Source organism: Elephas maximus, chromosome 4 (assembly GCF_024166365.1).
Source record: "Elephas maximus indicus isolate mEleMax1 chromosome 4, mEleMax1 primary haplotype, whole genome shotgun sequence".
Taxonomy (NCBI): Eukaryota; Metazoa; Chordata; class Mammalia; order Proboscidea; family Elephantidae; genus Elephas; species Elephas maximus.
The window spans coordinates 184950253-184973214 of NC_064822.1; the positions used below are offsets into that span (position 1 = coordinate 184950253).

The window sequence follows — 22962 nt, forward strand, 5'->3', positions numbered from 1 at the left end:
GATTATGGAGTTTGTTAAGGAAGTAACTGGTTACACTATACCACTATATCAGACAACGTTCTGCTGCTATTTATAAGGTTTTCACTGGCTAATGCTTTTCAGAAGTAGACTGCTGGGTCCTTCTTCCTAGTCTGTCTTAGTCTGGAAGCTCAGCTGAAACCTGTCCTCAGTGGGTGGATCCTGCTGGTATCTGAATATCGGTGGCATAGCTTCCAGCATCACTGCAACACGCAAGCCCCCACAGTATGACAAACTGACAGACACGTGGGGGTCTGATATAGTGCTGGAAGATGAGCCCCCCAGGTTGGAAGGCACTCAAAAGATAACTCGGGAAGAGCTGCCTCCTCAAAGTAGAGTCGATCTTAATGACATGGATGGAGTAAAGCTTTCGGGACCTTCATTTGCTGATGTGGCACAACTCAAAATAAGAAGAAACAGCTGCAAACGTCCATTAATAATTGGAACCTGGAATGTACGAAGTATGAATCCAGGAAAATTGGAAATCATCAAAAATGAAATGGAACGCATAAGCATCGATATCCTAGGCATTAGTGAGCTGAAATGGACTGGTATTGGCCATTTTGAATCAGACAATCATATAGTCTACTATGCTGGGAATGACAACTTGAAGAGGAATGGTGTTGCATTCATCGTCAAAAAGAACGTTTCAAAATCTATCCTGAAGTACAACACTGTCAGTGATAGGATAATATTTATTCACCTACAAGGAAGACCGGTTAATATGACTATTATTCAAATTTATGCGGCAACCACTTGGGCTGAAGATGAAGAAATAGAAGATTTTTATCAGCCGCTGCAGTATGAAATTAATCGAACATGCAATCAAGATGCACTGATAATTACTGGTGATTGTAACGCAAAAGTTGGAAACAAAGAAGGATCAGTAGTTGGAAAATGTGGCCTTGGTGACAGAAACAATGCCGGAGATCAAATGATAGAATTTTGCAAGACCAATGACTTCTTCATTGCAAATACCTTCTTTCACCAACATAAATACCGACTACATACACATGGTCCTCGCCAGATGGAACACACAGAAGTCAAATCGACTACATCTGTGGCAAGAGATGATGGAAAAGCTCAATATCATCAGTCAGAACAAGGCCAGGGGCCGACTGTGGAACAGACCATCAATTGCTCATATGCAAGTTCAAGCTGAAACTGAAGAAAATCAGAGCAAGACCACGAGAGCCAAAATATGACCTTGAGTATATCCCACCTGAATTTAGAGTCCATCTCAAGAACAGATTTGACCCACTGAACACTAGTGACCGAAGACCACATGAGTTGTGGAATGACGTCAAGGACATCATCCATGAAGAAAGCAAGAGGTCACTGAAAAGACAGAAAAGAAAGAAAAGACCAAGATGGATACCAGAGGAGACTCTGAAACTTGCTCTCGAATGTCAAGCAGCTAAAGCAAAAGGAAGAATTGATGAAGTAAAAGAACTGAACGGAAGATTTCAAAGGGCCTCTCAAGAAGACAAAGTATTATAATGACTTGTGAAAAGAGCTGGAGATGGAAAACCAAAAGGGAAAAACACGCTCGGCATTTCTCAAGCTGAAAGAACTGAAGAAAAAATTCAAGCCTCGAGTTGCAATAGTGAAGGATTCCATGGGGAAAATATTAAACGACGCAGGAAGCATCAAAAGATGGAAGGAATACACACAGTCATTATATCAAAAAGAATTAGTCGATATTCAACCATTGCAAGAGGCAGCATACGATCAGAAACCGATGGTACTGAAGGAAGAAGTCCAAACTGCACTGAAGGCATTGGTAAAAAATAAGGCTCCGGGAACTTACAGAATATCAATTGAGATGTTTCAACAAACAGATGCAGCACTGGAGGTGATCACTCATCTATGCCAAGAAATATGGAAGACAGTTTCTTGGCCAACTGACTGGAAGAGATCCCTATTTATGCCTATTCCCAAGAAAGGTGATCCCACTGAATGTGGAAATTATAGAACAATATCATTAATATCACACACAAGCAAAATCTTGCTGAAGATCATTCAAAAACAGCTGCAGCAGTATATCAACAGGGAACTGCCAGAAATTCAGGCTGGTTTCAGAAGAGGACGTGGAACCAGGGATATCATTGCTGATGTCAGATGGATCCTGGCTGAAAGCAGAGAATACCAGAAGGATGTTTACCTGTGTTTTATTGACTATGCAAAGGCATTTGACGTATGGATAATAACAAATTATGGATAACACTGCAAAGAATGGGAATTCCAGAACACTTAATTGTGCTCATGAGGAACCTTTACATAGATCAAGAGGCAGTTGTTTGAACAGAACAAGGGGATACTGATTGGTTTAAAGTCAGGAAAGGTGTGCATCAGGGTTGTATTCTTTCAGCATACCTATTACTCTGTATGCTAAACAAATAATCCAAGAAACTGGACTATATGAAGAACGGGGCATCAGGATTGGAGGAAGACTCATTAACAGCCTGCGTTATGCAGATGACAGAACCTTGCTTGCTGAAAGTGAAGAGGACTTGAAGCACTTACTAATGAAGATCAAAGATCACAGCCTTCAGTATGGATTGCACCTCAACATAAAGAAAACAAAAATCCTCACAACTGGACCAGTAAGCAACATCATGATAAACGGAGAAAAGATTGAAGTTGTCAAGGATTTCATTTTACTTGGATCCACAATCAACAGCCATGGAAACAGCAGTCAAGAAATCAAAAGACACGTTGCATTGGATAAATCTGCTGCAAAGGACCTTTTCAAAGTGTTGAAGAGCAAAGATGGGTCAGGCGCACCTTGAAGACGAAGGTGAGTGCCTGACCCAAGCCATGGTATTTTCAATCACATCATATGCATGTGAAAGCTGGACAGTGAATAAGGAAGACCGAAGAAGAGTTGACGCCTTCGAATTGTGGCGTTGGTGAAGAATATTGAATATACCATGGACTGCCAAAAGAATGAACAAATCTGTTTTGGAAGAAGTGCGGCCAGAATGCTCCTTAAAGGCAAGGATGGCGAGACTGCGTCTTACATACTTTGGGCATGTTGTCACGAGGGATCAGTCCCTGGAGAAGGACATCATGCTTGGCAGAGTACAGGGTCAGCGGAAAAGAGGAAGACCCTCAATGAGATGGATTGACACAGTGGCTGCAACAATGAGCTCAAGCATAACAACGATTGTAAGGATGGCTCAAGACCGGGCAGTGTTTCATTCTGTTGTGCATAGGGTCGCTATGAGTCGGAACCGACTCGACAGCACCTAACAACAACGACAACTGGTCACAATTCACATTCAGGTATGCTCAGGATACAGTTCTTCCATCATCAGGACAGTCTCTTCCCAGCCATGTCCACAGGCACGCCTCTCTCTGGCCCCTGGCCTCTGCCCTGCTCACACAAGTGCTACAAAGCTCTTTTAGCTCTGCTGATAAGTACCTGGAGGCACCCCACTCTGCCAGTAAGCTTCAGCCTGAAGGGCTCAACTCTAGCTCTGTGGGTTGGCAAACCTACCTATACCAAGTGCCTAGAGGCACTCAGCTTTCTTGCTTTGTGGGCTGGGAAGCCCAACATGTCATCTCCTGCCAGTCTCCTGGTTCTGCTGCCTCTTTTGCTGCTGTTTCTTACTGCTGCTTCTCAGCATCTTACTGTCTTCAGTGTTACAGCTCTCTCGTCTCCTGGACCTAGAAGGGTCTTAGCACAGGGATCCCAGGTCCAAAGGATGTGCTCCGCTCCTGGCTCTTCTTCCTTCGTGGTGGTGAGATTCTCTCCTCTCACATCTGGGATGGCTCATTTTAAGCCTAGCAGGATGGCAAAACTGACCAATCTCTTTGGTGAGCCACAATTACCTTATTTGCACAGTTCCACCCAATCACTCAGGTAGGAGTTATAAGACCATGGCTAGAAAGGGCACACAAAAGCAATCCATTGTACCGCATGAGGCATGCCACAGAACACCAAAACCACTAATTTATTTTAATTTTTTAAATGTGTGTGTACATATGCATAAATATCACACTTGATGTGAGAAGGTATAGAACTTAGGAAGGAATGAATAAACAAACATAAAATCTCAATTCGAAGTTTGTAATTCAACATCTTACAATGATTCAACAATCCTTTACATAGAAGCAAACACTCAAGGTAGCTGTGGAGTTCATAATAAGATCACATGGCTAGAAAGGCACAGTCAGGGTTCTAACCCAGTCTGCCCAGCTCAAATCAGGCACTCAAGCACTCAGAGGCTGTTAACCACTATGCTAAGTAGACTCCCCATGATCATCTGTAAGCTTTGGCTAAACATCATGCTTGGGAAATCTGACTAAACACCAGCTACTACCTCAGTATAATACCCTTAAAAGCAATGCCATTCCTCTCAACGACTGTAGGCATATTTTGGTGGTGAAATTTTTTCCTTTGGTAGCAACCAAAAGAAAGTTGGGCCCATGTTGTGTGGTTTAACCTAAATAAAGAGGTTTACGAAACAAGTTTGAGAACCAGTTTTCAGCATGCTAGTTCAAAAGGATAACAGGACCCAAAGCAACTTCTCTCTCAGATGTGTTAAGAAAAGTACTGCCCTGAGAGAAAGCAATAGGAAAGAAGTTTTCTTACAAAAGTAGATATTAGCTTATGGAGACATAATATAGCTTTACTATGCAGAAAATATCATTTAGCTAATACAGCTTATGAGAGAAAGAAAAAACATAGTATATTCAGGGTGTATAATTTCAAGAAGAATTTTAACAAGAGAAAAATAGGCAACAAGTACCAGGAGAGAAGAAAAATTAGAAATGTCTTCATAGATTAACAGATGTATCACCTCTACCCCGTCACTCTGTATCAGCAGTCAGCCCATGGTCCAAATCCAACCCATTGCTTGTTTTTGTAAATAGCTTGATGGGAACATAGATGTGCCCATTAGTTTACTCACTGTCTATGGCCGCGTTCACAATACCATGACATTGTTGAGTAGCTGTGACAAAGATCTTATGCAAAGCCTAAAATACTTATCATCTGGCCCTCTGCAGAAGAAGTTTGCCAAGCCCTATTTTATTTCTCTTATATAACTTAACACTACCTAAAATCATTTTATTCCTTGGAATATATCCCAGAGAAATCAGAGCTGTCACACCGATAGATACATGCACACCCATGTTCACTGCGGCACTGTTCACAACAGCATAAAGATGGAAACAACCTAGGTGCCCATCAACAGATGAATGGATAAATAAATTATGGTATATACACACAATGGAATGCTATGCAACAATAAAGAACAATGATGAATCTGCGAAATATCTCATGACATGGATGAATCTGGAGGGCGTTATGCTGAGTGAAATTAGTCAGTCGAAAAGAACAAATATTGTATGAGGCCACTACCGTAAGAACTCAAGAAAAGGTTTAGACACAGGGGAAATCTTTGATGATTATGAGGGTAGGCAGGGAGAGGGAGGGGAATTCACTAGCTAGATAGTAGACAAGGATCATCTTTGGTGAAGGGAAGGACAACACATGATACAGAGAAAGTAAGCACAACTGGGCCAAAGCAAGAACTACCAAGTTTCCTGAACACATTCAAACACTTTGAAGGACAGAGTAGCTGAGGCTGGGGCCTGGAGACCATGGTTTCAGGGGAGACATCTATGTCAACTGGTATAACAAAGTTTATTAAGAAAATGTTCTGCACCCCACTTTGGTGAGTGGCATCTGGGGTCTTAAAAGCTAGTGAGCAGCCATCTAGGATGCATTAATTGGTCCCAACCCACTTGCAGCAAAGGAGAATGAAGAACACCAAAGACACAAGGAAAATATGAGCCCAAGAGATAAACGGTCCACATAAACCAGAGACTCCACCAGTCTAAGACCAGAAGAACTAGATGGTGCCTGGCTACAACCAAAGACCGCCCTGACAGGGACCTCAACGAAGAGTCCCAGATGGAGCAGGAGACAAGTGCGGAGCAGAACTTGTATTCATGTAAAAAGACCAGACTTAATGGTCTCACAGAGACTGGAGGAACCCCTGAAACTATGGCCCCTGGATGCTCTGTTAACCCAGAAATAAATCCATTCCCAAAGTCCACTCTTCAAAGACTGAACTAATAAAGAAAAAATAATAGTTGTGAGAAGTATACTTCTTAGTTTAATCAGATACACAAGACCAAATGGGCAGCTCCTGTCCAGAGGGAGGATGAGAAGGCAGGAAGGGAGAGGAGCTGGTTGAGTGGACACCAGAAACCCTGGGTGAAAAGGCGGAGTGTGCTGTCACATAGTGGAGATTAGAACTAATGTCACGGAACAGTATATGTATAAATTTTTGCATGAGAAATTAACTTAAGCTGTAAACTGTCACTTAAAGCACAATTAATACATAAAATAAAATCATTTTATTTACTTGTTTACCTATTTATTATCCAGCTTCCCCACTGGAATGCAAACTTTATGAAAAAAGGATATTCTTCATGACGTGTGTGTGTGTGTGTGTGTGTGTGTGTGGACAGCACACTGACAGTGTGTTGTTCTCCATTATATTCCTAGCACCTAGAACAGTGCATGGCACATAGAAAGCATTCAATACAGACGCTGAATGAAAGAATGGCATTTACTGAGAGAAGGAAAGGAGAACAAACATCTTCCCATTATCTCTTAGATGTACTCCAATCAAATGTTCACCCCACTATTCTACCAAAATTAGTCTTCTCGAGGCCACTAATGACCTCCAACTTGATAAATACAAAGGCTAATTCTCAGTCCTCATTTTACTTGACCCATCAGCAGCATCTGATCCTGCTGGTCTAACCATCTTCCCTGAAACACGTTTTCATATGGCTTTCCAAACACCATACCCTCTCAGTTCTCCTCCTACCTTACTGGCCCCTCCTTAATCTCCTTTGCTAATCCTATCTCATTTCCCCAACCTCTCAATGCCAGTGTCTGGTGTGTTCCAAGGATCAGTCATTGAGACTTTTCTCTCAATCTACACTCACTTCCTGGCTGAGCATGTCTAGTCTCATGACTATTCTTAGGCATTTCAAACTCAAGTCCAAAATCAAACACATCTTTCCCCCAACACCGTCTCCTTCAGGCTTCACCATCTCAGTAAATGAGAACACCATTGTTCCAGGAGGAGCCCCCTGGTGGTGCAGTGGTTAAACCACTTGGTTGCTATCCAGAAGGCTGGCATTTTGAACCCACCAGCCACTCTGCAGGAGAAAGATGTGGCAGTCTGCTTTCATGAAGATTATGAAACTCTGGAAACCCTACAGGGCAGTTCTACTCTGTCCTGTAGGGTCACTATGAGTCGGAATCGAAATGACTAGAATGGGTTTGGTTTTTTGGTTTTATTTTTCCAGAAGCTCAAGTCAAAAACGTTAGGAGTCAATAAGGATCACAACAGACAGACAGAGCTGGAGAAAAACATAGAACAAAATTCAAACTCACAAAAAAGACCAGATTTACTGGCGTGACAGAGACTGGAGGAATCCTGAGAGTATGGGCCCAGACACTCTTTTAATGCAGTACTGAGGTCACTCCTGAAGTTCATCCTTTAGCCAAAGATTAGACAGGCCCATGAAACAAACAATAATACACGAAGCTCAACCATGTATACAAGACTAAATGGGTACACCAACCCAGGGCAAGGACAAGAGGGCATAAGGGGACAGGAAAGCTGAATGAATGAAAATGGGGAATTCAAGGTCGAAAAGAGGTGAATGTGTTGACATGTTGCGGGGTTGGCAACCAATGTCACAAAACAGTGTGTGTATTAATTGTTTAATGAGAAACTAATTTGCTCACAGCCCACAGACTTCAGTATGCCTTGCACCTCAACATAAAGAAAACAAAAATCCTCACAACTGGACAAATGAGCAACATCATGATAAATGGAGAAAAGACTGAAGCTGTCAAGGATTTCATTTTACTTGGATCCACGATCAACAGCCATGGAAACAGCAGTCAAGAAATCAAACGACGCATTGCATTGGGTAAATCTGCTGCAAAGGACTTCTTTAAAGTGTTGAAAAGCAAAGATGACACCCTGAAGACTAAGTGCGCCTGACCCAAGCCATGGTATTTTCAATCACATCATACGCATGTGAAAGCTGGACAAAGAATAAGGGAGACTGAAGAAGAATTGATGCCTTTGAATTGTTGTGTTGGCGAAGAATATTGAATATACCACGGACTGCCAAAAGAACGAATAAATCTGTCTTGGAGGAAGTATGACCAGAATGCTCCTTAGACACAGGGATGGCGAGATTGCGTCTTAACACACTTTGGACATGTTGTCAGGGGGGATCAGTCCCTGGAGAAGAACATTATCCTTGGCAAAGTACAGGATCAGTGGAAAAGACGAAGACCCTCAACGAGGTGGACTGACACAGTGTCTGCAACATTGAGCTCGAGCATAACGACAATCGTAAGGATGGCGCAGGACCAGGCAGTGTTTCATTCTGTTGTGCGTAGGGTCACTACGAGTCAGAATCGACTCGACGGCACCTAACAACTACAACAATTTGCTCTGTAAACCTTCATCTAAAGTGCACATAAACACACAAAAAAACTCTTGGGATAAACCAACCCTCATTCTGTTAAACCTCACATCCAATCTACCATCAACCCCTAGTGGCTCTATCTTATAGTCCAGGTTCATGATCACTTCTCACCACCTCCACTGTTACCATCCTGATCCTTGCTCCTTCATAGTCTACTCTGAACAGAAGAGCCAACGCGACCACCACGTTTAAAATGTAAATCAGTCATTCCATTCTCAAAACCTCCAACAGCTACCACCCTTCCCCACTAAGAGTTAAAGCTTCACAAAATTTCGTCCCTTGAAATCTATTTGCCTCCTTGTTTCCTCCACTCTAGATACACAGGGCTCCATGCCCAACCTAAAGCATGTCAAGCCATGTGCTCAACTCAGTGCCTTTTACAGTGGCTGACATGAATGAATCTAGCCTTCTGATTCAGACATTTCCATGAAATATCATGTCACCTACTTCTCACAACTCTGTGAGGTAGGTATCATTATCTTCACTTTACAAATTAGGAGAGTGAGGTTCACAGCCCTCTAATAAATAACAGAGTTGGGGTTCAATCTATATGAAACCAGACAAACAAACCTGTATTTGTCAAGTCAATTCCGACTCATAGTTACCTTTCAGGGCAGTGTAGAACTGCTCCACACGGTTTCCAAGGAGCTGCTGGTGGATTCGAACTACCGACCCTTTGGTTAGCAGCCAAATTATTTATTTATTGTGCTTTAGGTAAAAGTTTACAAATGAAATCAGTCTCTCATACAAAAAGTTACACATACTTTGCTATGTACTCCTAGCTGCTCTCCTCCTAATGAGACAGCACATTCCTCCTCTCTACCCTGTATTCCCCGTGTCCATTCAACCAGCTCTTGTCCCCCTCTGTCTTCTCATCTCACCACCAGATAGGAGTTACCCACATAGTCTCATGTGTTTACTTGAACCAAGAAGCTCACTCCTCACCAGTATCACCGTCTATCTTATAGTCCAGTCCAATCCCTGTCTGGAGAGTTGGCTTCGGGAATGGTTCCAATCTTGGGCTAAAAAAGGGTCCAGGGACCATGACCAACAGGGTCCCTCTAGTCTCAGTCAGACCATTAAGCCTGGTCTTTTTATAAGAATTTGAGATCTATATCCCACTGTTCTCCTGCTCCTTCAGGGATTCTCTGTTGTGTTCCCTGTCAGGGTAGTCACCCGTTGTAGTCAGGCACCATCTAGTTCTTCTGGTCTCTGACTGATGGAGTCTCTCGGGCTCATTTTTACCATATGTCTTTCGTGTTCTTTATTTTCCTTTGCTCCAGATAGGTTGAGACCAATTGATGCATCTTAGATGGCCACTTGCTAGCGTTTAAGGCCCCAGACACCACTCACCAAAGTGGGATGCAGAACGTTTTCAATACATTTTGTTATGCCAATTGACCTAGATGTCCACTGAAACCATGGTCCCTGGACCCCCTTCCCTGCTACTCTGGCCTTCAAAGCGTTTTGTTGTATTCAGGAAACTTCTTTAGCAGCCAAACTCTAAACCACGGTGCAACCAGGGCTCCTAGTCTACACAAAACATGAGCTCTCAATGAAGTTTGGGGCAGTGGGGGGCCAAAAAGAGGACTTAGTGATGTTCCTCTGAAGTCACAGTGATTCCAACTACTAAAAGTGGGTGTTGACAGCTAGTAAAGGGTAAGAGAAAGGGCAGTCAGAGAGATAAGGGGAGAACCAGAAGACAAGATGTATCGAAGCCATGAGTGGAAAGTTTCAAGGAAAAGAGAGGAGGGGTGTGTCGACAGTGTCACATGGAACTGAGACTTCCAGAAGCCCAAAACCTAAGCGCATACCACACCTTTCCACAGATAGCAACCTTGATCTTGATTAAAGGGGGAAAAAAAATGACTCTCTTCCCCTGCCAAATAAGGTTGGCCAAGATATTCTACTAGGCACTGCCACCTGCCTGAGGCAAGTGTGTGAAAATAGGCGGTAGCGAAGCATATGATTAAGCAGCACAACTTCACAGTTAGTTTCTCCAGTCGACTGAGACAAAGTTTGTGGGTGACGGTGAGGAGGAGCAGGAAAAATACAATTTACTTCTTCCTGACTCCCCTCTGGGTATGTGTGACCACCGCTTAGTGGTGGTCCTCTGAAGTCACACCGAAGGCAGATGCTCTCCAAGAGGACAGAGCGGTGACCGGGCAAGAGGCGAGTGTCGGTCCTCACCCCAACAAATTCTTCCAGCGACTTTCCGCCTATGGCCCTTCTCTCTGTCCCACCACCACGGCAAGCGACCTCAACCCACAAGCGCTCCCGTCGTCCCCATCCCCCATCCATAGCCAGCACCGGCCCCGGAGAAGCCCCACACCCCAGGCGTGAAGACCCCGCCTCACCACGGCTCCGGCAACGGCGTGGACCAGGCTCTCGTAGGACAGCACCGAAGCCATGGCGCTGATCCCCGCTGACGGAGCCGCACTTCTCCCACAGGAGCCGCAGCCTGCGGCGTGAGAGGAATGGAATGCGGGACGGACTCCCGGGCTTGAGTGCCGCACGCCCCACCCCCTCAGCTTCGCCAGCCTCCTACAAGACAACCACTTCCGGGTCGCAGGACGCTCTCCGCGCGTATTGTCTCCCACTGAGAGCCACCGCCGGGGCGGGGAAAAGGGGTCAGGCAGGCCTGGGAACGCCTCTGGGCGCTGATTGGCCCCTGGGGCGTGCGCGGGGCGGGGCGGGGCCGGGGCGGGGCCGGGGCCGGGGCCGGGGCCAAGGAGCCGGCATTGGCGCTTGGGTGCTGGGGCTGCGTGCGGTACCGTCGCGTTCCCGGGACCCGCAATCGCGCCCCACACCTACTCGTTGGCAAACTTGCCCAGGCGATTAACCTTGATGGCGTCCTCCTTTATGAAATGACAATCTTAGTACCAACAACCTCATGTGCTTTGAGGATCACAAAAGCTAATTTATGTAGACGTACTTTAAAAAATACTGAGAAAAAAATGTTACTTCGTGTTGCAAAGTGAATAACCAAACTACATAAAATTAAAGAAATCACATTCAACTTCGTGTTGTCAGAGTCAATTCCGACTCGTGGCGACCCCGTGTGTTACAGAGTGGAACTTCTCCGTAAGGTTTTTTTGGCTGTAATCTTAGCCAAGCCTCCCTTCCCAGATACCACGGAGTGGATTCAAACTCCAACCTTTAGGTCTATAGTCAAGCGCAAACCGTTTGACGCAGTCATATTTTGAGACATGCCGATCTTTTGGAATATTGCTCATGGACTCCCAGTTGTACTTCTCTCCTGGGGCATCATTGTCTGCTGTTTGCCAGGTTCGGTACCAGTAAGTTCTTCTATAATACCCTCGGTGATAATCCCTGATTGAGTGCTTACTACATGCCACACTCGGTGTTTAAAGCCCATTATCACACTTAATCTCTAGGAGAGGGCTTCTCACAGTGTTTACCTGAACATATTTTTGCAATATTTGTAGATGTTTTAACTGTCATCAGCTAAGATCTTTTTCCCACTTCAACCGTCCTTCATTTAGAGTGGTGTTGCAGTGACCACATAGAAAGGGAAAAGTGAGTATGGGACACACTTAGCTGCCACTGACTCAATTCTGACTCATGGCAACCCAAGGTGTTACACAGTAGAACTGCTGCATAGGGTTTTCTTAGCTGTAGTCCTAACAGAAGCAAATCGCCAAGCCTTTTCGCCCACAGTACCACTAGGTGGATTCCAACTGCCAGCCTTTAGGTTGGTAGTTGGGTGCAAAACGTTTGTGCCACCTGAGGACCTTAGTTGTGTTTAAACTCCACATCCATTGAGTTGATTCCAACTCAGTGACCCTACAGGACAACACAGAACTGCCCCATACGGTTTCCAAGGCTATAATCTTTACAAAAGCAGAGTGCCACATCTTTCACCCTAGGAGTGGTTGGTGGGTTCAAACCACCAACCTTTCAGTTAGCAGCTGAGTGCTTCACCACTGCACCACCATGGGTCCTTTTAGTTGTTTAGTGACATATATTTATATGTATGTTTGAATTACTTCTAGGCATTCTGTCTAGGAATGACTTCCAGGAATACTTCCACTACCCCGTGGAGTCATGACGTGAAAGCACAGGACCGAAAGTCAAACGGAGATGATCTTGGCACTGGAATGTAGAGACAGAAGTGGGTCCTTGGAAAAATGGTAAGCAAGGGCCTAATAAACTTAGGATATTAGTTTACTGACTCCTAACTGGAAGCTCTCTTGTCAGGAATACACTGGATTATGCATTACACACAATTATAAACACACCGTGTGAATATTTTTCTTTCTTAATGGTAATTGCATGCAATATCCAGAATTCTTATTTCTAGGCATGTTGGGGTTGGGCATAAACCTGCAGTAGATAGAATGTACATCTGTGAGTTCTTTTTTTTTTTCCCTGTTATCTCAGCTGCCGGAAACCATTTGATTAACTATTTAAAGTTGCCGCCCAATCTGTCCCTGATTCATGGAGACCCCACGTACAGTGGTCAGAAACACTGCCTGGTCCTGGGACATCCACACCATTGGCTGCAGATCAGACCGTTGTGATCCATAGGATTTTCTTTGGCTGATTTTTGGAAGTACGTCATCTGGCCTGTCTTCCTAGTCTGTCTTAGTCTGGAAGCTCTGCTGAAACCAGTTCAGGATCACAGCAACATGCAAGCGTCCACGGACGCTGCGCATGAGCTGCATCGGCCAGGAAGCAAACCTGAGTCTCCCAAACGGAAGGTGAGCATTCTACCATGGAACCACTAATGCCTCCCTTTCTTTACTTTCTAGTTTACTGAAAGCACTACAAAATCATCGTCATATATCAGAATCAGAGTATGCAGCAAAAGAAAAAAAAAAAAAGTAAGAAGCACATCAGCCAGTTAAATAGATCTCTGTAGTTATGATTTTGGTCAGTTTGTTATATAGTGGTGGCTTGCATGTTGCTGGGTTTTTTTTTTTTGCATGTTGCTACAATGCTGGAAGCCATGCCACCAGTATTTCAAATACCAGCAGGGTCACCCGTGGTGGACAGGTTTCAGCAGAGCTTCTAGACTAAGACAGACTAGGAAGAAAAGCCTGGTGATCTGCTTCTGAAAATTAGCGAAACTATGGATAGCGACAGAGGACTGGGCAACACTTTGTTCTGTCATACATAAGGTTGCCATGCGTTGGAGCCAACTCGATGGCAACTAATGATAGTTGTGATGTTTAAGATCGTTCAGATTTTTAAATGTTTCCTTTCTCATTCTAAACAAATATTCACTTCTATATCTAATTTGGAAACCCTTGTGGCGTAGCGGTTAAGAGCTACAGCTGCTAACCAAAAGGTTGGCATTTCGAATCCATCAGGCGCTCCTTGGAAACTCTATGGGGCAGTTCTACTCTGTCCTATAGGGTCCCTATGATCAGAATCAACTTGACAGCAATGGGTTTTTTGTTTTTGTTGTTATATCTAATTTAGAATTCACTGATGTTGTCAATGATTTCATGTTGTCAATGATTTCATCTTACTTGGATCAACAATCAATGTCCTTGGAAGCAGCAGAAAGAAAATGAAACGACATATTGCATTGAGCAGATTTGCTGCAAGGGATCTCTTTATAAAAAGAAAAGATGTTGCTTTGATGAGTAAGATGTGCCTGACCCAAGCCATGGTTCTTTCAACCACCTCATCTGCATGTAACAGCTGGACAATGAAAAAGGAAGACGGAAGAACTCAAGCACTAAAATTGTTGTATTGGTGAATACTGAATATATCACCAACTGCCAGAAGAGCAAACAAATCAGTCTTAAAAGAATGCTCCTTAGAAGCAAGGATGGCAACTTTGGCTTGCTTACTTTGGACGAATCATTAGGAAACACCAATAGCTAGAAAAGGACATCATGTTTGGTAGGGTCAGCAAAAACGAGGGAGGCCCTCTGAGATGTAGTGACACAGTGGCCAAGATGATGGATTCAAACATAGCAATGATCACGAAAATGGCATAGGACTGGGCGACGTTTTGTTCGGTTATACATAAGGTCCTAGAATTGGAGCCGATCTGACAGCAACTAACAAGTATTCATATTGTTGTTAGGCGCCATCCAGTGGATCCACCCATGGCAAATGCATGTAAGAGAACTGCCTCTCTGGATTTTCTCGTAATCTTCACGGAAGCAGATCCTCAGGTCTTTGTCCGGCAGAGCCACCGGGTGGGTTAAAACTGCCAAACTTTAGGTTAGCGGCAGAGTGCTTGACCAGTTGAGTCACCAACGCTCCTTAACAAGTAGTTATTGTATATATATTTTTTTCTAAAATAGGGTCCTCCGAGTTATATAAGCATAAGGCCTCACAAAAAACTGGTCTGCCTGATAACAAATTTAGCACCATTTTATGCACATCCATGCCATCAGTACAAATGAGTTAAAGGAAGCTAGCCAGGACTGGCCATTATGTGTTACTTCTACACTTGCCTAGTTAGGAGTCAGGTTACTTATGCCACAACCTGAAAATGTTCTGATACAGGTGAGTGAACTTTTAAGACATTCTAGCTAATACTGGCCACTTAGATTTTCAGAGCATCATACGTAAGTTTACACTAAAGCCTAAAGGCTATTATTCTGTTAATTGTCTAGTTGCTATCTACTTAAAGCTATTTTCCTACTCAAAATTTATAAGCTCTATTAAGTTTGCTATATTGGTTGCAAATATCGGTACATATTGAACCCTTAAAATTACTTGATTATTTTGGGCACTTCATCAGCAAAGGTCGATTGCTAGAAAAGGACATCATGGTTGATAGTGGGCAGTGAAACGCTCAATGAGATGGACGAACCCAAACATACCAACAGCCGTAAGGATGGCACAGGACCAGGCAACATTTTCTTGTTATACATAAGGTCACCATGAGTTGAAACTAACTTGACTAACAATCTTTAAAATTTTTTTTTTCTTGTCCTTATTTTTGGACTTGACATGAGTGGACTAAGGGCTTCAATTACACTTATGTCCTTAACTGTTAGGAGAAACTCACGTTGGCTATGTGCATTAACACAGCTATGATGCAAGATACTCCTTGCTTTACTTACTCAATGCCTCTCTTATGTACGTTTTTATTGTTTTCAATTTCTTGAAGCAACGAACAATTAATTGTGCAAGCAGCAAACTTTTACACAGAAAGGGGTAGCACAGTGTTTAAGAGGAAGATCTATAGCATCATATATTTGAATGAAAATCCCAGCTCCACAATCAGCTGTTATTCTGGGCACTTTACTTACATTAAGAGCTTCAGTTTCTTCATGTATGGGATGGAGATAAGCGTACTAACCCTCATGGTCATTACCAAAATAGAGTTAATACTTGTGAATTGATCCCAAGTTTGCCTGGCACAGAACGAGTACTACTTTGCTGATATATATACCTACTCGGATGCATTAGTTTCAGACATCATACAATCCGTAAAATGAAGTTCTTTCTTCCTCATCAAGCTACTATTTCCTAGTGTAGCAGACAACTAGCTGTCACCCAAGTCTTTTCTCCATTTCTTCAGTAACTTTTTTGTTGGGCACAAGACCACATAGCTACGGGTATTTTCCGGCTCTCCTTGATGCTAAAGCTGACCAATAGGATATGGGTAGAAGAAATATCAATTCTATCCATCAGTGTATTGCAGAAGACTGCCACGTGCCTGTCAGTTTATCACACTGCAGTGACTTGTGTATTGCTGTGACACTGGAAGCTCTGCCACTGGTATTTCAGCTGCCAGCTGGGTGATCCTTGGTGGACAGGTTTAAAGCAGAGCTTCCAGACTAAGACTAGGAAGAATCTAGCAGTCCATTTCTGGAAAAAAAAAAAAAAAAAACTGGCCAGCAAAAATCTTATGAATGAATAGCAGTGGAACACTGATATATTGTCGGTAAGAGGAGCCCCTCAGGTTGGAAGGCACTCGAAAGACGACTGCGGAAGAGATGCCTCCTCCAAGTAGAGTCGACTTTAATGACGTGGATGCAGACAAGCTTTCAGGACCTTCATTTGCTGATGTGGCACGACTAAAAATTTTAGAAGAAACAGCCGCAAACATCCATTAATAATCAGAACATAGAATGTATGAAGTATGAATCTGAGATAATTGGAAGGTGTCAAAAATGAAGTGGATAATTAGTAGATAAGAACTCTTTAGGTAAAGGGAAAGACAGCACACAATACAGGGGAGGTCAGCACAATTGGACTAAACCAAAAGCAAATAAGTTTCCTGGATAAACTGAATGCTTCGAAGGCCAGCGTAGCAGGGGCAGGGGCCTGGGGACCATGGTTTCAGGGGACATCTAAGTCAATTGGCATAATAAAACCTATCAACAAAACATTCTGCATCCCACTTTGAAGAGTGGCGTCTGGGGTCTTAAATGCTAGCAAGCAGCCATCTAAGATGGATCAATTGGTCTCAACCCACCTGGATCAAAGGAGAATGAAGAACATCAAGGACACAAGGCGATTACGAGTCCAAAAAACAGAAAGGGCCACATGACCCAAAGACTACATCTTCCTCAGACCAGAAGAACTAGATGGTGCACAGCTACAACCGATGACTGCCCTGACAGGGAACACAACAGAGAACCCCTGAGGGAGCAGGAGAGCAGTGGGATGCAGACCCCAAATTCTCTTAAGACCAGACTTAATGGTCTCACTGAGACTGGAAGGACCCCGGTGGTCATGGCCCACAGACCCTCTGTTGCCCAGGACAGGAACCACTCCCGAAGCCAACTCTTCAGACAGGGATTGGACTGGACAATGGGTTGAAGAGGGATGCTGGTGAGGAGTGAGCTTCTTGGATCAGGTGGACACTTGAGACTATGTTGGCATCTCCTACCTGGAGGGGAGATGAGAGGGTGGAGGGGGTTAGAAGCTGGTGAAAAGGACACAAAAAGAGAGAGTGGAGGGAGAGAGCAGGTTGTCTCATTAGGGGGAGAGCAATTGGGAGTGTGTCGTAAGGTGTATATAGGTTTTGGTGTGAGAAACTGACTTGATTTGTAAACTTTCACTTAAAGCACAATAAAATTACAAAAAAAAAAAACGACGAAGTGGAACGCATAAATATTGATATCCCAGGTATTAGTGAGCTGAAATAGACTGGCATTGGCCATTCTGAATCAGACAACCATATGGTCTACTATGCCAGGAATGACAAATTGAAGAAGAATAACACTGTATTCATTATCAAAAAAGAACATTTCAAGATATATCCTGAAGTATAACACTTGTCAGTGATAATATTCATATACCTACAAAAAAAAAAAAAAAAAACCCATACCGTTGAGTCACTTCTGACTCATACCCTAAAGAACAGAGTAGAACTGCCCTGTAGGGTTGCCAAGGAGCACCTGGTGTATTCCAACTGTTGACCTTTTGGTTAGCAGCCAAACTCTTTAACTACTACGCCACCAGGGTTTCCTATGTCTACAAGGAAGACCAATAAATACAACCATTATTCAAACATACACACCAACCACTAAGGCCAAAGAGGAAGAAATTCAAGATTTTTATCAACTGCTGCAGTCTGAAATTGATCAAACATGCAATCAAGAGGTACTGATAATTACTGGTAATTGAAATGCAAAAGTTGAAACCAAAGAAGGATCAGAGGTTGGAAAACATGGCCCTGGTGATAGGAACGATGCCAGAGGATCGCATGATAGAATTTTGCAAGACGACTTCTTCATTGCAAATACCTTTTTTCAGCGTAACAGCTACTATACACGTGGACCCCACCAGCCGAGTATACAGCAATCACAGATCGACTGCATCTGTGGAAAGAGACCATGGAAAGGCTCAGTAACACTGGGAACAAGGCCGGGGCTGCCTGCAGCACAGACCATCTGCTGAAGTGGGAGAAAATTAGACCAAGTCCATGAGAGCCAAAGTATGACCTTGAGAATATCCCACCTAATTTAGAGACCAAATCAAGAATAGATTTGATGCACTGAACACTAATGACTGAAAAGCCAGACGAGTTGTGGAATAACATCAAGGACATCATACATGAAAATGTCATTAAGATGACCGGAAAGAAAGAAAAGACCAAAATGGATGTCAGAAGAGACTCTGAAACTTGCTCTTGAACATCGAGTTGCTCAAGGAAAAGGAAAAAACGAAGTAAAAGAGCTAACAGAAGATTTCAAAGGGCAGCTCAAGAAGACAAAGTAGTATAACGAAATGTGCAAAGAGCTGGAGTCTGAAAACCCAAAGGAAGAACATGCTCAGCATTTCTCCAAGCTGTAAGCACTGAAGAAAAAATTCAAGCCTCAAGTTGCAATATTGAAGCATTCTACAGGAAAAAAAAAAGATTCAAGAAGCATCAAAAGATGGAATACACAGTCACTGTACCAAAAAGAATTGGCTGACATTGAACCGTTTCAGGAGGTAGCACATGATCAAGAGTCAAGGGTACTGAAGCAACAGTCCAAGCTGAGCTGAAGGCATTGGCGAAAGACAAGACTCCAGGAATTCACAGAATACCCATTTTGATGTTTCAACAAACAGATGAAGCACTGGAAGAGATCACTCATCTACACCAAGAAATTTGGAAGACAGCTACCTGGGTCAACCAACTGGATGAGATCCATATTTGTACCCATTCCAAAGAAAGTCCAAGAAAATGCAGAAATTAACAGTATCATTAATATCACACACAACTAAAATTTTGCTGAAAACCATTCAAAAGCAGTCTCAGCAGTACACCAACAGCGAACTGCCAGAAATCCAAGCTGGATTCCGAAGAGGACGTGGAACAAGGTGTATCATTGCTGTTATCAGATCAATCTTGGATGAAAGCAGTGAATACCAGGAAGATGTTTACATGTGTTTTATTGACTATGCGAAGGTATTTGACTGTGTGGATCATAAATTATGGGTAACATTGCAAAGAATGGGAATTCCAGAACACATAATTGTGCTCATGAGGAACCTGTACATAGATCAAAAGGCACTTGTTTGAACAGAATGAGGGAATGTCACATGGTTTAAAGTCAAAAAAGGTGTGCGTCAGGGTTATATCCTTTCACCATACTTGTTCAATCCGTATGCTGAACAAATAATCTGAGAAGCTGGACTATATGTAGTAGTACGGGCAGCAAGATCGGAGGAAGACTAACAACCTGCGTTATGCAGATGACACAACCTTGCTTGCTGACAGAGGACTTGAAGCACTTACTGATGAAGATCAAAGACCACAGCCTTCAGTATGGATTACACCTCATCATAAAGAAAAAAATTTTCACAACTGGACCAATAAGGACCACCATGATAAATGGAGAACAGACTGAAGTTGTCATGGATTTCATTTTACTTGGATCCACAATCAACATCCATGGAAGAAGCGCAAGAAATCACTCATTCCATTGGGCATATCTGCTGTAAAAAATCTTTCAATGGTCAAAAGTAAAAATGTCACTTTAAGGACTAAGGTGTGCCTGACCACACCTCATCTGTGTGTGAACAGCTAGATAATGAATAAAGAAGACCAAAGAATTGATGCCTTTGAATTATGGTGTTGGCAAAGAACACTGAAAATACCGTGTACTGCCTGAAGAACAATCTGTCTTAGAAAAAGTATAGCCAGAATGCTCTTTAGAAGGATGGCAAGACTTTATCTCACATATTTTAGACATATCAGGAGGGACCAGTCCTTGGAGAAGGACATCATGCTTGGGAAAGTAGAGGGTCATCGAAAGAGGAGGACCCTCAATGAGGTAGACTGACTCAGTGGCTGCAACAATGGACTGACCCGTAACAACTGTGAGGATGGCACAGGATCAGACAGTGTTTTCTGTTGTACGTAAGGTCGCCACAAGTTGGAATTGACTTGTGGGCACTAACAGTTCCAGCAGATGCTTCACTGGCCCCTGCTTCCTTAGGCTAGGTGATAATCACTGGAGCAAATACCTCTGACCCAGAGATGGAAATCACCCTTTGAGTACGGCAGGAAGTTGGCCTACCAACCAGTCCTGAACTTGCTATGTTTGAATTGCCTGCTACCTGAAAATAAAGCTATTTTACTTTAACACATTTTTAGGGATCCTTGTTAAGGCTGGCAGTTCAATCTCACCTAGAGGTACCTCAGAAGAAAGTCCTGGCAACCTGCTTCCAAGAGGTCACGGCCTCAAAAACCCTATAGAGCTCAGTTCTTTCTACAACCCAGTCGGAAGACTTGAAGCAATTGGTCTGATTTTTGCTAACAGCATTTTATAACCTACAGCCTATTATAACTAGTAACTAGCTTAAAGAGATGAGCACTAGAGATGTTATAAAGCAAGTAGAGCATGTACTAAAAAAGGAGGATAAAAATCAATATCCAGCTTGAAACCATACTTTTATTTTTAATGTAGCCAGAAATATCCAATAACTATATATTTTTAAGCAGGGGGAAAAAAATCTTTTCTTTTCCTTTATATTAACGTGAGAAAAAAACTTTTCTGGTTTTAGAAGTGATGCTGTTTCTATGAAAATGGACTTATTTTGTATTTGCGGAACCTCAAAGTCTAAAAGCACAGGACAGATTTTCAGAAGACCAATTTTACTTTTACCCTTTATGGTAATATTTGCAGTGTTAGAATGCTGTAGATAATGTATAGTTAAGTAAATTAAACGAGGAATTCAAAAGCTACTGGTCTTGAGCTATTCACAGCACACACACTGATTTTGATGAAAGAGAACACGCATTAACAGAAAGAACACTGGCAAGCTCAACAGCAAGCTTATATGCTGAGTATCTCAAAGAGGCATGCTGATCAGCACACAGCTTTCTCGTCTCTGACAGATGTACTTCTTCCTGCTTGTGTACAGCAAAAGGCTTAGAACCTGAATCAACCTCCTCCTAATTTCAGAAACGTACTCCATGGAGCTTACTTCACTACTTCTACCACTCTATTTTCAAAACAATCAAAGTACAGGGGGCATCATACCTTGAAATTGCTTTTAAATACTAGCATACTAAATAGAAAGACAAGTAGAAACCTTGTAAAATTCCAGGTACACAGTGCCTGCAGTCACTCTTATTTAAAAAGAAGAACGTGCAACAGAAAACAATGTATCATTTTCTTTTCCTTTGGAAAAGAGGGAGTGATAGCAGAGGTGAGGCTACGATTATAGCACTTTTAAAGGACAGCCAAATCGGAGAAAAATACATCTTTCATATTCATCTCCACAATGAAAAACCACCATGGGTCTCATCTGTCTAATAATACACGCTCGTCGGGAAGTTACGGCCCCCTCTATGTGGATCAATTCAAGGCTCATCCTCTCCAAAATACAAAGACGAATTTTCCAAGAGAAATTAAACTCTGACTGTACATAGGTATTTTCTAAGTAGAAGACCAAAACACAAAGGGAATCCCTCCTTCCAACATCTTTTGATATGACAGGATTTCACAGAAGTGTAAGTCTAAGACATAAATACAAAATCTCTTGACCAAGTAAACTATCACTATCACAGGTTCATCCAACATAATCACCGTATACGTGTTACATATTACACTAAAACCAGCATTAAAAGTGCTTGCACAATCATGCTGTGAATGATGATAGCACTGATGATGCTGGTGGAAAAAAAACAAAACAAAAGCAATCTTTAGCCTAAGATGAGTAAGGGGAAAAAATGTGAAACAAGCAGAGAGTAGAGTATCTTCTGATCAGGAAATAATTTTTAACACAGGAATACTGCCTTTTTTCCCCTATGTGGAAATAATCTGAAATATTTATTTTATACATCAGACAAGAACAGAGCTAAGCAAGCCAACTCTACAGCATTACAAAAATCATCCATTGACCAGTGTTAGATTTCAATGCAACCCGCACAAGGGTCACGTTGTGTAAGATGTAGCAGGATCTCTGCTGCCCTGCGAAGCACATCCAGTCCCCTGCAGAGGTCCTACTGCAAGACTGGTGGTCCCAAGTTTTATTACTGAAATAAATCTTTTTTTTTTTTTTAAAATAAAGCATTTAAAAAGATCAAAATGTGTCAGTAACCCTCTTTCCAACTTTATCTTATTGAAATGGATCATACTCGTTTCTGCTTGATAAACCTTTATTTTACTCAAGTTAGAGTAAAAAATCTTCCATACTTAAATTTCTCTTCCTTACCCAACCAATTCAAAGGAAAAAAACCAAAATGATTAGTAAAGAAAAATGTAGGAATTAACACACCCTTTTTAGATATTTTTAAGGTTTAAAAAGTGTTTAAAGTTTGTAATTCCTAACAGGAAAACATTATCTGAATACCTGAATGGCAAACCACTGTAAAATATCTCAGCGCATGTGGGGCAGATGGTAAGGATGATCTTCAAAGCCCCCCCGTCCCCCCCAGCTTTCTTGATGAGAAGGTCGGAGGTACACTGGTTTGTATTATTGCGACATCCATTAAGTGATCTAGGTTGCTATGCC

General features: G+C 42.6%; 1 protein-coding gene across 2 annotated transcripts in view; it reads right to left on the reverse strand.

Annotated features, from left to right (window-relative positions):
* The window catches only part of SLC25A17 (solute carrier family 25 member 17), a 60027-nt gene extending 48934 nt beyond the window's left edge, over window positions 1-11093 (reverse strand). For both annotated transcript variants that reach the window (XM_049885210.1, XM_049885209.1), the window contains exon 1: window positions 10920-11093. Coding sequence is in view for 1 of the 2 variants with exons in the window: in XM_049885209.1 (XP_049741166.1) it covers window positions 10920-10973 (54 nt within the window). In the remaining variant the exon portion in view is untranslated. The remainder of the gene's footprint in view (window positions 1-10919) is intronic.
* Between the last annotated feature and the right edge of the window lie 11869 nt (window positions 11094-22962).